Source organism: Lygodium microphyllum, chromosome 14 (assembly GCF_053477565.2).
Source record: "Lygodium microphyllum isolate KBCC chromosome 14, Lygodium_microphyllum_v1.1.10, whole genome shotgun sequence".
NCBI lineage: Eukaryota > Viridiplantae > Streptophyta > Polypodiopsida > Schizaeales > Lygodiaceae > Lygodium > Lygodium microphyllum.
Genome location: NC_141148.1, coordinates 151,046,525 through 151,063,500, shown reverse-complemented (window position 1 = coordinate 151,063,500; position 16,976 = coordinate 151,046,525). Strand labels below are relative to the sequence as shown.

Below are 16,976 nucleotides of genomic sequence, written 5' to 3'. Positions count from 1 at the left end.
TGAACTCGGCAAACCTGGAGAAGAGAAGAGAAGAGAAGAGAGAAGGAATGATGAAGATCTGAATCATGGAGTGAATGTGATACAAGGGAACAAGGATGCTGTAGCACAAGGAAGATGATGATGACAGCCACGAACCACGAACCGCAATGTCCTCTTGAAGGGGTGTGAGGGTAGTGGAGAGGCTGGAGAGAAGAGGTGACGAACTGAATGAATCAACCGTAAGGAATGAATGAGAGAGTGGCCTATAAATAGGCACAATCAATCTAGGATGGCGCCCCTTTTTGTGGCTGCAAATCCTAAACGCAAAATGCAAAAACGCAAAAACACAAACTGTGGGTGAAGGGTGAAGGGTTTCTCAATAGCCCGGTCTAGTGAAGAAAATGCTAAAAAGGCACTCCAAGCTTGATTGCAATCATCTAAGACTGGCAGCCTCTAATAGAGCAAGGAAAAGTGGCTGCCTATGCAGTGTGAACACAACTAACACTGACTGCGAAAGAAATGCACACTAAGCTGAATGGAAAAGGAAATCAAAGCTCCAAGACCTTCATCACTCAGAGATGACAAACTAACATAATATAATGGCAGGCTAATAGTTCCATGATCAGTCATACTCTTGTACTATTATAAGTTGATATATCTATTTGGATAAACTTGTACAACAATGACCTTATATCTCTTTCTATTTTCTAGGATTCCGTTATTGTTCCTAGATGAGTCTATCCATTCCATGGAGGGGGGTTTGTAGGCCATCTCATTGGCTACACTAATGCCCTTTTATCCATAATCCCGTCTCCCTATGGCATTTAAAATATCATTAAATGCACTTTTTGCCCCTAGTGTCCTAGACACTAAGCGACACTAGGTTTCGGGTCTAATATGATGATTAAGCCACTTAGAGTTACATTTTTAAAGGGCACATTCTACCACATTAGCACATAAGTGTCATTATTCATTGTGATCGCCTTGGGCATTGAACTCTCTCTCTCATTCATTAGTATATCATCTCTCATTTTGTGATTGAGTTATTATGCATCAATTAATTCTTGCATTATCTTTCATTCTCTACCAATTAATCATGCAATTACTTCATACTTTGGCCAATAACTTAGGCTCACATACAGGAGATGATTGTGCATGACACACAATTGCTAACACCCCCTCTTAAATCATGGATGTGGCTAAAGGCCAAAGAAGATGGAATCGATCCAAGGGTGGCAAATGAAGTGCCATAGTTGAAGAAGTATGTCAGTGAACAAGCTCCTCACGATCCTAGGAATTCTCCTTTGAAACATGAGGGACCAAGCAATCTACAACCGCATCATTGATATCATCCCCCTCTAAAAGGGATGGAAGGTACGAGGGAACCACCAAAGGAGATCAGGGGGGATGGGATGGATCTTGTGGGAAAGACAGTGCACGATCGGGCGGGTGTGACTATGGAAGTCTACCTTGGAGGACCTTGCACAATGGAAGGGGAACAGAGTCTATATAGCCCTTTCTCCTGCCAACTTGTTGCTAAAGTAACTCTTGTAGAAAATTCCTTAACAAAGATGCCTTGCTCACATGAAGACAACCCAAGTACCAAGTCTAGTAAGGCCATAAACTTATAGGAGTGAGAAGCCCAAGTTCGGAACATGGAGGACTTTCAAAATAGAGCTCCATACACGGTCAAATAATAATAACAAAGTGCCAATACCACTAATAGGCACCGAACAAATGTCACCAGCAATGGCTAACCCTCTGATGAATGAAGATCTTGCAACAAATCTCCTTGAGTTATATGTCTCAAAGCACTGCTATTAATGAGCCAAGGCCTTACTAAAGCCAATGCAGAAGGCAACTCCATCTCATGGAGGTGAAGAGAGACAAACTTGTCTAACAGTTGGTGAAGAAGTAGAGGAGGACTCAAATGTTTCAGCTCTATCCTTTGCTCCCAAACAAAGGTGAGGGTATTTCTTCCAACACCTCCTCAAGATGAGTGCCCTTTCCGTAGTGTGGGCATTTAGGCTTCTTTGAATCTATGTCAAGGCCCAAGGAAGACTCCAAATGTTGAACCTTCTTCTTCTTCTTATTTGTGGCCTTCTTGTTCCTCTTGTTGACCCCTCATAAACCTACAATAAGAGCCTTAGTAAGGTTGAACCCACTGATATCAATCTCCTTAAGTCGCTCTTCGTACTCCAAAACAAGCAAAGCTGGCTCTGCCCATTGAAGAGTCTCCCCAACCTTGGAGGAAAGCAAGTTGGTGTAGAAGACATCATACTTGAGAGATGGCAATTACGTAAAGAGAATCATCACCATGTCCTCTAATGAAAATGTCCTACAAAGGGATACAAGCTCGTCCCACATGTCCTCCATCCTATTGATATGATCCTACATAGAAAGGGGATCATCAACCAAAAGCATTTGGAGTTTCTTCTCTATGGTGATACGGTGGGCAAAGGTCTTCTAATGGTAGAGAGAAGAGAGCTTCGTCCACACCTCCGTTGCAGTTCAAAGTCTCTACACATGCACATGGATAGAATCTTGAGAACACATAAAGAGAAGACTGCACTCTAGAATTGAGACAATCCCAAAGATGTTTGGCGGTCCATCATAGAACCAATGCAAGAATCCTCCGCCTCCACTAGACGGGATTGGGGTAGTAATAAACCCCCACAAGTTGAAGATGTTAAGGATACACTCCACTTTGCAAAACGAAAGGGACCACTTTGCACCATCAAGTCGATTTTCTTTGGGGAGAGAAGGATGTGAGCTTCAAAATGCATTACTTGCTGATTAGCCTCTTAAACAGCCCTAAAACATGCTTATTTAATGAAAAAAACAAAAATAGTGCATAGTTCAAGAGAGATTCATTAAAACCCTAATTTGGGAGGGTCCATCCACATCTATAAATAGACATGCTGCCCCCAGTCTTCATCCCTTCTGCGCAGATTTCCCACTCTTCAATGCAAATTTCAGCCATCAGTCTTTCCTCGAATGGCTGTCCAACCTCCATGACTATCACCACATCCTCTTCATTAGCCTTGATACTTGGCGACTATTTTCTTACTACTGCCCTACAGCTTGGCACCCTTCCTCCTGCTACATTTGGACATCTTAGCCATCACCAACCTCTGTAGCCTCCAACTCAACTTGTGTTTTTCAGCCCCTAATGCGTGGCGATTGGTGGATCTTCTCCTAAACGAGATTTCAGCCGCTAACTAAGTACGATCTCATTCTTATGTATAAGGCCTAGTAGTAGATTCAAGGTAAGCCTGAGTTTCCTCCTTTAGATTCGATGCACATAACTATCGATCGTGCAGGCACGATGGAATATCCACTTCGGACCGGCCATCCTCAAGTGGAAACTGGCATGAATTACATACCACTTCCATCTTACTTCTTTTCTCCAAAGCCATGTATGCACAATCTCATTGCTACATCAACAAACACCTCTCCTATTGTCGCCTCAGTTCCTTGACACTCCGATGATCAGCATTTGGTGTTTCCCGCACTCCAACTAGTGGTCACAGCACTTGGGATCCATCTCCGATGGACATCACTCTCCAACACTACATTGCTCTGCCCTTGGGCATTCTATACACTCTTACATTCATTTACAGAATTATTTCACTTCAAAGTTTCTTTTCTCTATGTTTGTCTCTGTACTAGAGTTTTGAGTTTTTGTGTTTTGCGTTTTGCACTTTACATTTATGATTTGAGTTTTGCTTGTCTCTGTCTAAGTCTTTGTCTCTCCCACCAACTGCTGTAGTAACTGCATTTTTGCTACCCAGCAAGCTGTCTACATCAGCAAACACCTCTCCTCTTATCGCCTTAGTTCCCTAACACTTTGATGATCAGCATTTGGAGTTTCCTGCAAATTGACTAGTGGGCACAGCACTTCGGATCCATCTCCAATGGACGTCACTCTTCAACATTGCATTACTCTGCCCTCGGGCATTTTGAAACCAGCCTTCCTCCTTTGATAGAGCAATAAATAACCTAATTAAGTACTAATTATAGCAAGCATAAAATTCACATAAACTGAAAATGCACACTTTATCACTTTAATCTTGGACATTGGGCACTTGGTTGGCCCCAAAACTAGCACCCCTTGCGGTATTTCTTTATCTTATATTGCAAATGGAAGGAGTGCAACTGAGGCCCTCTGTCTCCTCTACTAATCCAAGTACCTCTTGCTGTCAAAACTGACCACAGCAAGCCTCCAAACCATTTTTCCCCTTTGTTTGTTTGGGGATTGGCCTTCACCCTGCTCCTTGAGAGACACAAATTCAACCCCAAATCTGATATTGGCTGGCTGGCCTCTTGAATCTCCCTGAAATTCCTCAATTTCAGCTATTGGAATTCAAGTCCCAAGCCCTCAATTCTGAGCACACATCCCAAGGTGGCTGTTAAACCCTAATTTTTGCTGTAAATTAGGGTTTACAACAGAGATTGACTGAAATCTCTTCCTCTGATGGCTCAACTACTAGAAAATGCTGAGATAACTTGAGAGATGGCTAGGGGATAAGAGCGAATGTTATAGAGAGAGAAATTTCAAAATTTCGCCAGAAACACTGAAAAACTGCCGCTGCCCTGTCCAAACAGCCATGAAAGTTGTCACCTACAGTTTAGGACCACCAGACAGACTACTACCCCCTCCTGTATGCTATTATCTATACCAAAAGGATCTTGGACTACTATCACTTGCTCTTGAAGAGCTCCATAACCGTTGTCACATGCTATAGGACTGATCTCTGGTGGCTACAAATCACATAAACCACCTCTCCTTACTCTCTATAACAGCCTCCTCTCTCACAATGACTGGAATATACTTCCACCATCCCCTAAAGACGCTTTTCCCACTTGCATAGGCAAGTTTTGCCAAGTGGCAACCTTCTAATCCCATTTTCTAGCATTATCCAGCTTATTGAATTAATTTTCAAAATATTAATTTTGAAAATTAATTTAATAATTATTTTAGTGCTCAAAAAATTAATTTCATTAGCCAATAATTAAATTGGCTAGGCTAAATTATCTTCCAAGTATCCTTGGGTAGTTATTGACCCATAGAGTAGCAGTAATTAATTGATTAAAACCCAGTCTCTAATGTCACCACTAACATTAGTGACTAATAAATTGGTCTAGGCCCAAATTTGACACCGGATACCACCTAGTACCTGTCAAACAAAACTTGTTCAACTTTTGCCTTTGGTATCAACTAATATCTCGAGGTCCTCGGTCCCACACTACGAAATATTTGACTTGCAACTAACATGTGCAAGTAACATTAGCGCATGTGATTAACTTTTAATCAAATGCTAAGCAAATCAATAATATTTCATGTCCTCGTGACACATTCTATACACTCTTACATTCATTTACAGCATTCATTCACTTCAAAGTTTCTTCTCTTTGTGTTTGATCTATGTTTGAGTTTTGAGTTTTTGCATTTTGCATTTAGGATTTGAGTTTTGCTTGTCTCTGTCTGAGTCTTTGTGTTTCACTCTTGGTCATACATGTTGCGTTTCCTCAGTGCAAACCCTAGCATATCTTCATAAGGTGCATATGCATTGTGCAAGGTAGTTAAGTCACAATGATAGGCCAAGAACCTCGAGAAGTCAGTGGGTGTTAAAGGCAAAAGCTGTAATAATTTATATCAATCAAGTACCATGTAGTACCTGGTAACAGATTTTGGCCCAAAGTATTTCATTAGCTAGTAATGTCAGTGGTGGTGCCATTAGAAACTAGGCATTAATTAATTGAGTAATACCAATTCAAGAAAAAAAATGCTCAAAATTGTTGGAATGAAAAATTGATATTCTAAAAATTAATTTAATTGGGCTGAAAATTTTTTAAAAATGCAATTAGAAGGTTGGCAAAACCTTCCCATGCAAGAGAGGAAAGGGTTGTTGGAAGTTAATGGAACCTCATTTAAGCATTCTGAGAGTTGAATGAGGAAGATAGAGACCAAGCTATTGCATGTGTCTATTTTGGAGGTTATTCCAATCATTGGAGAGTGCATAGGGGGCATGCAATAGCTGATCAAGGACTCCCAAAGCTTGGCAACCGCAAGATTAACCATCCTAGAGGTTGGCAACTGCATTTTGGGCTCTAGTGTGGGTTTGGTTGCAATCAACCAACCATTCACAACAAGGCAACATTGGATTTCAGCCAATTTTAGCAATAACACTTTGAAATTTCTCTCTTCAACTTCCTCTCTTTTCTCTTAGCCAATTCATAGCTTTCCTCAAGATCTTAGCTAAATTCAATCCCAAGAGGGTACGATTGAAGAATTTCCATTGCTAAATCCTAATTTACAATAAAAATTAGGGTTTATCAACTAGTCTAGGTGTGCTCAAAAATTGGAGCCTAGTGCTTGAAATTGTAATTATTGTAAATTACTACCCATTTCTAAAACAATTGGTTGGTTTCAGTAGTCATTAATGTAAGTCATGAAGTGCAGGCAATTGCCAAAAGATGATCTCTGCATTGGACCACAAATATCACTACATACAACCTATAGTTTGCGAACATCTTTGATTGAACCATCTTTTAAAAATGAAGCATGTTGCATTTTATCCAATATGTATCCTTGACAAATGTGTTTCCGACATGCCTCAAGAGTAAGCAATGAAGACATCATATCAGATTTCTGCAAGCATAGCAAACTAGAAAAATCCACATAACCAAATCGTGCATGCGAAAGTTTTGCATCTAAAACTGCCTATGAATCTGCAACTACACATGCCATGCCTTCCACACATTTACCATAGTTATTGAGCTTATACAGCCCACAACATAGCAAACCGGATACAATAATTGCGTCACCACTCAAGAGATCATAAACTATACATCTGTCACCCAACTTCACAACCGAGCCAATCATGGCAAATACAAAAATTGACGACGAGTTCTTTTTTATCTCTAATACATACAAAGTATCCATAAGTGTGAAAGTGTTGTCATTAATAGCAATCAGTACAATTTTTCCAACTTCTTTAATAAGATAAATGGAGTTATTTGTACATATTACAATCCTATTCTTAGGACCAGGCTCAAGAGAAGTGAAAAAACTACGTAGAGAAGTAATATGCTTCATGGCACCACTAACAAAGTGACATATATTTAAATCCACAATAGACATTCAAGAATTATATAAAGAAGGGTCATAATAGCATTGAGCACTAAATACCCACTCTATATCTTGCACAACATTTGAAGATTCTGACTTAAAAGAAGAAGCATCTGCAACTAGCCTCTTTCACAACCACATTAGGACAGTCCTTAATGGCATAATCTTTCACCTTACAATACTTACAATAGATTTTACTCTCATTTTTGTTCTCATCCTTATTAGCCTTCTTTATCTAAACAGCATTTGCATATTTTTGCTAGCTAGTAGAAAAGGCAACTTTTCCTTTACCTTTCACAACCACTTTAGGACAATCCTTAATGGCATAATCTTTCGCCTTACAATACTTACAATAGATTTTACTCTCATTTTTATTCTCATTCTTATTAGCCTTCTTTATTTGACCAGCATTTGCATATTTTTGTTTGCTAGTAGAAAAGGCAACTTTTTTTTTACCTTTCAAACTAGGCACAAAAGCGTAAACTGCAACATGCATAATGAATCTATTTTATCAAGACTATTTTGTAGCAAAACATAAACCAACTAGTCAAATGACAAAGCATTCATATTGCCTTTGATCATCAAATGAAGAGTAGACGCAAAACTCTAATAAGAATCCGAAAGACCATAGAAAACAATCTGCATAAGTGAACTGTTTGGCAAAATCTTATCTGCAAAATCAATTGCTCCTTAACATCTTTGATCTTTGTCAAAAGACTACTAATGAAGTCACCTTTATCCATATGTTCACTCTCTAATTGCTTATGCAAGCAAGCAACATGGGCCGTATTTCTTCATTGAGAAATGTTTACACAAGTGAACTGCCTAGTAAAATCTCATTAGCAACAATCAACTTCTTCTTAAAATCTTTGATCTTTGATCTTTGTCAAAATATTGTTCATGGAGTCACCTTCATCCATATGTTCACTCTCTAATTGCTTACATAAGTAAGTAACACAAGCCTCATTTCTTCATTAATAAGAACATGCAACTATATCCCAAACATCCTTAGCTATCTTACATGAGCCAATATGTGAAATCACCGTACATTTAACAAATGATGCAATCAAAGCATGAGCCTTTCCATCTCTGCCATCTCAGTGAATCTACTCAAGAGTAGGTGGTGGTGGCACTCTAGCACTAACTAGAGCAAAACTAGAATCGACTACATCCTCAACAACACCTATTACTATTGTTTCTATTCCACTAAAAGCTTCTAAAACATCACTAAGGCATCTTTCAATTCCATGCCTTTATAACCAATGCATGATGCATCATAAAAGCCCACAGTGAATAGTTGGTTCCATCCAACTTAACCTCAATAGTCAACATACGAAATACATCATTACTATCAACCATGGCCATTGACTATATTTGATGTAAAAGTTGTTTGTATATAGAAAAATATGCACAAAACCAACCTATGCTATGTAGGACAATACAAAGGAGATTGTAAGGGCTCTTACCTGCAAATTTAACTACTATTAAAAATTCTGCATAAAGAGATGAAATAGCCTATGTAGTACTAGTAGTAAAAACAAAGGCTAAAACCAACCTAAATCAAGACCTACAATTGCCGAGCCCTTATCGATTCACCTTAGTATTTATTGAATTGTGAACGCCCATCAAATCTCATCCCAATCTTAGGAAATCAAGTGAAGGGTATTAACAACTCTGCCCGAGAGATCAAAGCCGACTCTAATACCAATTATTGGATTTAGGGTCGTAGGAATACAAGTACACATCTAGAAGAAGAAGAAACTTAAGAGTGCACAACTCAAAGTGTATCAAGAGCTATCAATAGAGAATATTTACAAGACTTAGTGTGCCCTAAAGTGAATCAATATGTATATAAGACCAAGGGAAAAAAACTCCTAAAGAAGGAAAGAAGTACCCCAACGGTCCTAAGTGTGTTCACACACATCACTGACAAAATATAGTAACAAAAAGATTTGGCTTATTAGTCTCAACTTTCATTTTAAGACTTTCAACTTTGTATGCTAAAAATGAAGCAGTTTGTGGCCTCCTTTATGTGAAAGACATTCAAAGACACCTAGATATAATTCTCTCCCACATATGCATATTTAACAAGTGCACGCCTATATCTTGCGTCTTCAACGAGATGCTTTTGGATACAAACAGTGCATGTACTCTTACTTGAGGAGCTTAAAGGCCAAGTCCCAGCATAAGAATCTGAAGACACTATACATTAGCACACATATCTTGGAGGGAAATTTTATACAAGCTTTTTTGAGGGTCAAGAGCCTATTGCAAAAAAAGTTGAACTGGCTGTATATTCTCCTAAGTGACAAGGACCTCTAGAAATGTTACTTGACTTAAAATTTCCTTGAGAAAATGACACAAGAAAGGCAATAGACAGGTACCATATATTTCCGGTTTTAGCTCCTGTGTTTACTGCCAGAGAAATGGATCTTTAATGTGTTAGTAGAGATCACACACGTCAAAAGCAGAGGGACGAGTGCCAACTTTTGGGAAACCACCTGCCGTTCTGGCCTCTCTGAGTTACAAACCAAATTGATTTTCCTTTTATAAACTCTGTGTAACCCTTGTTTAGATTATCTCATCTCGAGCCTTAAAAGCAAAAATATACTACAGATACATAGCATATTCAGTTAGAGATCTGATTAAACAATCACTTTGGTGGCAATCACAAATTTTGCAAAATTTCTCACTTTAGGTCAGAGTCTGAATTTAAAACGATGACAGTAGGGGCTCACATAAACTAAATTGATTAAAGTCCATTCTTGCACGTGGTTTACAGAAATATTCTCTACGTCCAGAGAAAGAACATTCAACCAGTCCTATCTCTAAAGATCAATAAAAATCTGTACAGACCTGTGTTTGCTGCTTGCCTGTGATGTCATTTGCCAACTTTGATATTACATGATAATTCGTCACCTTCATCAGATCACAAAAACCAACGTGAGAGCCCTAAGGTATCATCACTAGTGAATTCACAACAGGAACTAACAAAAGGAAGCATATATTAGCATAGCTGAAGAGACACTTACAATGTGCCCAAATGTATCCCAAACAAACCCAGATCCTGTCCCTTCAACATTTATTCCTTCATTGGTGGAGGATGATGCAGTAACAGCTCCGGCATTCACCAGTTCCACATCTTTTATGCAAACCACAGATCTTGTTGCTTCCTGCATGATCAACCAATCAAGTAATTATGAGATAATATCATTCTGTACAAGATTTATGTGAGCAAGCATAAAGAGTGAAAAGCTAATTCACCAACCCTTGTTGGAAAGGACCTATTTTCTTTTTCCATCAGGAGAAAACCATTAAATGCAAGGAATGCCTCCAAACTACCCAAACTGATAGATGAGATAAAACAGCTTGCTAATCTGATCTGTAATTAAGGGTTTCTGCAGTGGAACAGGGGAGATAAGCGAGAAAATTGTGTGTGAGGCTGCACAATTCACCTCCTAGCCACAACATGGCCATATTTTATTAAGCTGTGACTTAAGCCCTGGTAAACATGTGCATGCCTGCAACACACCCACTAACCTGCAACACACCCACTAACTTGGCTCTAGCCCCTTTAATGCGCGCACATTAATTGGCTAAACCTACATATTTTAAATGGCCTATGAACTTGGTCACACTTGTCCTTCACTTGTCTTGGTAATCATGCACCGTGAACCCTATCCATTTATATTCTATAATCCACACAAGTCACAATTCCTTTAGGTGTTTTCCCATAAATATCACATTGATTAACACTTTTAACTTACGTGACACTTCCCCTTAAGAATTGTTTTCATCCTCGAAAATAGAACTAGAAAGGTTTAACTAGAAAGTGGGAAACTTTTCCTAAATGGTACTTACACGCTCCCATATTGAACTCTCTTCTAAGCAATCCTTCCACTTGTTACATGTATTTATCCTCATGTGTGAACACATATTATTGTGTGTAAAAGACTAAAGTACATGTTTAGGTGTGAACTCCTTTTACACCACTTAGCATTAAATAAGGGTCAAAGGGTTAGCTACATAGCATGGCCTATATATTCAAGCCCTATCACTTGTACTTTCAATAAACAGCTATCATATCAATCTATTCATCTTGTTGTGTACTTGCAAGAGCTCTCTCTCTCTCTCTCTCTCTCTCTCTCTCTCTCTATCTCTCTCTCTCGCTCGCTCGAGACCAGTTTGATCTTCAGGCAGAGCATATTATATATGGCAGAGACACATTGGCTCCACTCATTGCTCACCTCTTCAACCGTGCATTGTCTGAGGGGTTCCCTGACTCGTGGACAGAGCACACCATTGTACCTATCCACAAGTCAGGGGATCCTATGGATCCTAACATGTATAGGACCATCATGATTGGGCCAGTTTTGGCCAAACTTTATGGCACGGTGATGGAGGAGGAGCTCATCACGCTGGCAGAAAGAGAGTGCATGCGCGCACCCGGACAGGCAGGGTTCAGACGGGCATTTTCTACCATAGACCACATCTTCACTCTCCGTTGTCTGGTCGACCAGACACGAGTGAAGAAACAGAGATTGTATTGTTGCTTTGTGGATTTCCGCAAAGCCTTTGACACGGTTCCGAGAGAGAGACTTTTCAGACGCCTACTTGATCTGGGGGTGGATGATGACATGATGTGGGGTATTTATGCACTATATGAGCGGTTTACTGGCAGAGTCAGATGCCCGGGAGGTATATCAGATCCCCTTGTGAGCACCATTGGTGTGAAACAAGGATGCCCACTCTCACTGACTCTATTTGGGCTATACATTGACGAGATAGCAGAGTTTATTCAACAACGAGCCGGTGGAGGTATAGATCTCAGTGGAGCCACAGTTCATATCTTACTATATGCAGATGACATTGTGTTGGTCTCAGATTCAGCTCACGGATTACAACAGCATTTATTAGCATTGGATGATTTTTGCATACAGAGAGGCATGACAGTGAACCTTGGTAAAACCAAGGTTCTTATATTCCATACATCAGCTCAGATACGCAGACAGAGTATTTTCATGGCAGCAGGAGGGAGTATTGAGGTCACTGGATCATATGTATATTTGGGAGTCACCTTTACAGCAGCTTCAGGGATTTTCTCGATGACACAGGCAGCTCGTGACCGCCTCACTAGAGGATACTCAGCATTGGCTCTTATGGAGCGACAGTGTTATCAGGCACATTTCCAGGAGCCCCGCACCAAGGGGTGGCTCTTTGATACTCTAGTCACTCCAGCACTGATGTATGGAGCAGCTATATGGGAGCCAGGCCTTGCCGATTATGTATGGACATTGATGGAGAGACCTCAGGTGATCATGATATCTAGATTGATTCGCAGCAAGGCCTCAGTCCCACATGACATTGTGCGAGCAGAGCTTGCCACACCGCCCATGCTAGTCGAGGCATTATTTCAGACAGTCTGCTTCCTACACAAATTTCAGGATATGGACAGAGATCGCATTGCATACAGAGCATATATGGCATCTCAGGAGATGGCTCGAGCAGGGGATACCACATCATGGTATGCACAGACTAGAGCTTGGTTTGACAAACATGGGCTGGACATTGATAGACTCCCACCTCTTCTATATGATACTCAGGCTCCCACTTACACCCTCTCTCTCTCTGAGAGGAACAGAGTCATCAGACAAGAGATATGGCATATTTATATACAGAGGACATGGGTCAGCCCTGCACAGCCACTGCCATCGAAGATGGCACATTATTATACACACTTCTTGAGCATATCAGAGCAGGGATTCATAGAGATTCCGAGATATATGCAAATCTATATGCCACATCGATTGAGAGTTCTTATTGGACAGCTCAGGATATCATCACATCAGCTTATGATTGAGAGTGGCAAAGCCAGTGGCATCCCACGAGAGGAGAGGATATGCCCCCTTTGCAGATCAGAGGTGGAGAGTGAGGAGCATTTTGTTCTCAAATGCCCGGCATACTCAAGAGTTGAGATCTAGATACACATTGAGCAGCTCACTTCAGGGATGTATGACTGATATGGATCAGAGATCATTTGGCCGTTTTCTGGGAGAGGCATGGCACATCAGAGAGCAGAGCACACAGTGGGTCCCAGTCAGAGAGGGGCCCACCCAGACGACTATTACACAGTTCTTTCAGACAGACAGAGTGAGAGCTACTGTACCAGCCTCCAGCCAGACCTCCGGGCTCACACTACAGTAGGCTGAGGACTAGCGTACCCGACGCCGCACGAGGATCCGTGGGTTTCGGACCCCACAGCCACACTGACAGGAGATCCGGAGGATTCTTGATCTACATCGACAGCAGACTGAGATCCGACGACACTCGACACATTGGATCTCAGACCTCCAGTTTGCTCTTTCTCCACCGCCGATGTACCACATCCTGCATCCAGGAGGGATCACCTGCTATTAGCGACTTCGACGATTGCTACTACATCCCAGGATAGTATATCTCCCTGCATCTGTTACATATACACATCGCACCACTTTATCACAGCCGACAGTTGTTCCCCTATCACAGCCGACATTTGTTTCCCTTTTGTAGCCATTATCTGGAGTACCAGAGCTACATATGCACATACACATACACGACACCTATCACACTCACAGCACCGTATTTTCAGTTTCCAATTTTTAGCTTTTCATTCAGCACTTTTATTTTGGATAGCTGGACCTCATCAGTTGTATCACAGTTTGTCTCATAGGCTAGTTTTGGTCTTTAGAAGACGTTAATATAACTTTCTTTCTTTCTTTCTTTCTCTCTCTCTCTCTCTCACCTCATACTACTAAACCCAATAATGGTATCAAAGCAATCGATCTAATCTGTTCCTGTGTAGTAAAGAAGCAGTCTACGTGCACATTCCATGAACTATATTTAACCTCTGGTCATGTGCCCAATGTCTCTAAGCCACACTAGCTTTCAATCAGCCTTTAAGCCATGCACCACACCGTTAAACCATGTCAAAGAGCTCCACTATCTCATCCCCTTGAGACAAGATAATAAATTTCACCTAGCTTTTTCCTTAGCTTGTTTAATTGAAAAACTAGATGTATCTTACTTCTGCTAGGAAGTTGGTGTAGAAGTTGTTTGTCTTGGATAGTCATCTTCTACCTCTGAAACTTAGTCTAAGTCAAACGAGGAAACAAGGAGCTTCGACATTCTCTATTTGTCACTTCATGAGTTTAGACAGCAGAGGCAGCTCTTTCTAGAGCATGCATTGCAATGTGCTTTTTTTCAATCATTGTTAGTGTTTACACTAGCTGAGGCCTGTTTACAACCTTTGCAGTTCTTTTTTAGTGGTTGGAGGGTGTATTTACGCCAACTTTATGAGACGGTCAATTGATTTTGATGGCAACAGTATTTCCTCCATTATTTTATGTAGTTGGCCAGATTTTTGGCATGCCCACACAGCGGTCGGCCAAATTTCCAGCACGTTGGCTATTCAAATAGGATTTCCACACTTCGGCTATTCAGAACATGGTTGGTTATTCATACTTCATTGCAAGTTCAGCATACTCCAACATTCAAGACTCTCCTCCATCTTCCGGTGCTACTTTCTATCATCAATCTAATCCAATGCCCTCACTAACCCTTTGGGCTACATCCAACAACTGACCAATCCACATTGTATTCAGCATTCTTTTGGAGTTCAATACACATTTATCACTTCCATTCTCTTCTTTCATTGCAGTCTCTCTTCGTGTTCACGTTCTTCTTCCATTGCATACTCTCAAAGTTGGAGCTTGTATGCCATTTTATCTATCTTCTTAAGTATTGTGAATGGTCCATAATACATAGGAGACAGTCCCATTTTCACGATTTCAGATTGCTCAAGTACTCTCACATTCACTTGCTCTCCTCCATCAAATACTCGAGATCTTATATGTGGATCACCATTGACTCTAGCTCTATTTTGTGTCTTCCATATGTTGCTTTGTGCAAGTTTAAACATTTCATTCATATCTTCCAAAAAATATTTGGCTACCTAAACCTTCTTCTTTTGCAACCCCACTACACAAGGAGCTCTAGCTAAAACTCATACATTACATAAAAATATTTGGCAGCCTAAACCTTCTTTTGCAACCCCACTACACAAGGAGCTCTAGCTAAAACCCCGAGCTCTAGCTAAAAATATATGGCTACCTAAACCTTCTTCTTATTGGATATGGAGCTCGCATGTGTAACCAGCAAGCTATGGTAGATGGAACTCCATGGAGGTGAGAGAGAGAGAGAGAGAGAGAGAGAGAGCTCTTGCACACACACACACACTGAAAATTTGATTGATAGTGAGAAATGCATGATTAAAGTACAAGTAATAGGGCCTGAATATATAGGCTAAGATATCCACTTACACATTTAACCCTTATTTAATACTAAGTGATGTAAAAAGTGTTCACACCTAAACCCACACTTTTACACAATAATGTGTGTTCACACACAAGGATAAATAAATCTAACATATCTCCCCTTTGGATCATGGGTGGTTGATCCTGTGACAAAACATATGGAAAAGGAAAAAAGGGAAGGTCTTACCTTGAAGAGGCAATTTCTAATCTTATACAATGATTCTAGAAAAGGAAGATACATAGGTAAAGAAGATACAACACAAGGTAGGTCACGACATGGTGTACAGAAAAGCTCAAGGACCTAATGTAAGATATGATTCGGAAGTGCGTGTGCATGGCCCAAAGACTAATCAAAAGCCAACGTGGCCCAGAGGCATTGGGCACATGGCTAGAGGCCAAATACATGGGTATAGCTTTCGGGATCTACTCAAAGGTCATGCGCAAAGTGGTTAGAGTCCCCCCTCAAATATGGCTCCTTTGTGAATCAAAAGAAAAGAAAATAAAAAGAAATACAATACAACTCATTTTGAATCAAAATCCAAGCATAGGACCCCATACGATTATTTAACAAGTGATGGAAAGGTCTTAGCACATGTGAGAGCATGGCTAGGGCCTAATTTCAACCACACATTTTTATATTTTAATTTTTAATTATTTTTATATTTTTTATTTTTTAAAATATTTATCGAGATCAAAAATCCCTTCTCGATGCTCATGTTAAGGACATCGTGATCAATGCTGATTGCTTGCAATGGCATCGCCAAATATTGGATACTTAGCAGATCATTTTTCGCCCAATATTGAAGGCGTGAGCACTCGGGCAGTCTTCGACATGTGGTTAAAGGCTTCAATTGGATGTAGATAGACGTCAATATGAAAAGCCCCAAACATTCGGAGGAGAATTTTTGAGAATTTGGACTCATACTTACAAAGCCCCAAATTTTGTTCATGAAATTTGAAGAATTTTCAATCACAGTCGAAAACCTCTAAATTTTGATAAAGAAATGTGAGAAAGAAAGCTCAAATTTGAAGAGCCCTAATTTCGTATGAATAGTCCCCTAAGAAGCACAGGTTTGAACTAAAATTATTTCAAGTTTAAATGAATCTTTTAAATATTGAGCTTATCTTTGAATTATGGGCTCTCCTTGTGATGGGATATATCTGAGGTAACAAATTAACGTCAACTTGGGAGCCGCTTGTTGACAACGCACATGCTAGGCCAAACAGACTTAATGGGTCAACAAACAAGCGTGGAGGTAGCCAATCATAGTATGGGATAGCGTGTGGTTACTAGAGACATAGTGCGGGTGCCATAGGCATCAGGCAAGTCTGTGGTGGATACTACAAGTGAAGTTGCACACTAGCACACAGGTTGTGACTAGATGACTGTAACGACAACAGTCAGGTGGACGAGCTGTCACAAGGACATGAAATTTTGAGATGCTCTAATCTTGTCCATAACATTTGATTAAGAGATATTAATCAATTGTGCAAGGTTATTTAGCACATGT

The 16,976-nt window shown here is 40.3% G+C and overlaps 1 protein-coding gene across 2 annotated transcripts in view; it reads right to left on the bottom strand.

Annotated features, from left to right (window-relative positions):
• Nucleotides 1–16,976, bottom strand: part of LOC148026236 (protease Do-like 5, chloroplastic) — a 44,605-nt gene that overhangs the window by 11,696 nt on the left and 15,933 nt on the right. For both annotated transcript variants that reach the window (XM_087693531.1, XM_087693530.1), the window contains exons 2-3: nt 10,147–10,287; nt 9,971–10,033 (exon numbers count right to left, since the gene is read on the bottom strand). In XM_087693531.1, coding sequence (XP_087549657.1) covers nt 9,971–10,033; nt 10,147–10,287 — 204 coding nt within the window. The remainder of the gene's footprint in view (nt 1–9,970; nt 10,034–10,146; nt 10,288–16,976) is intronic.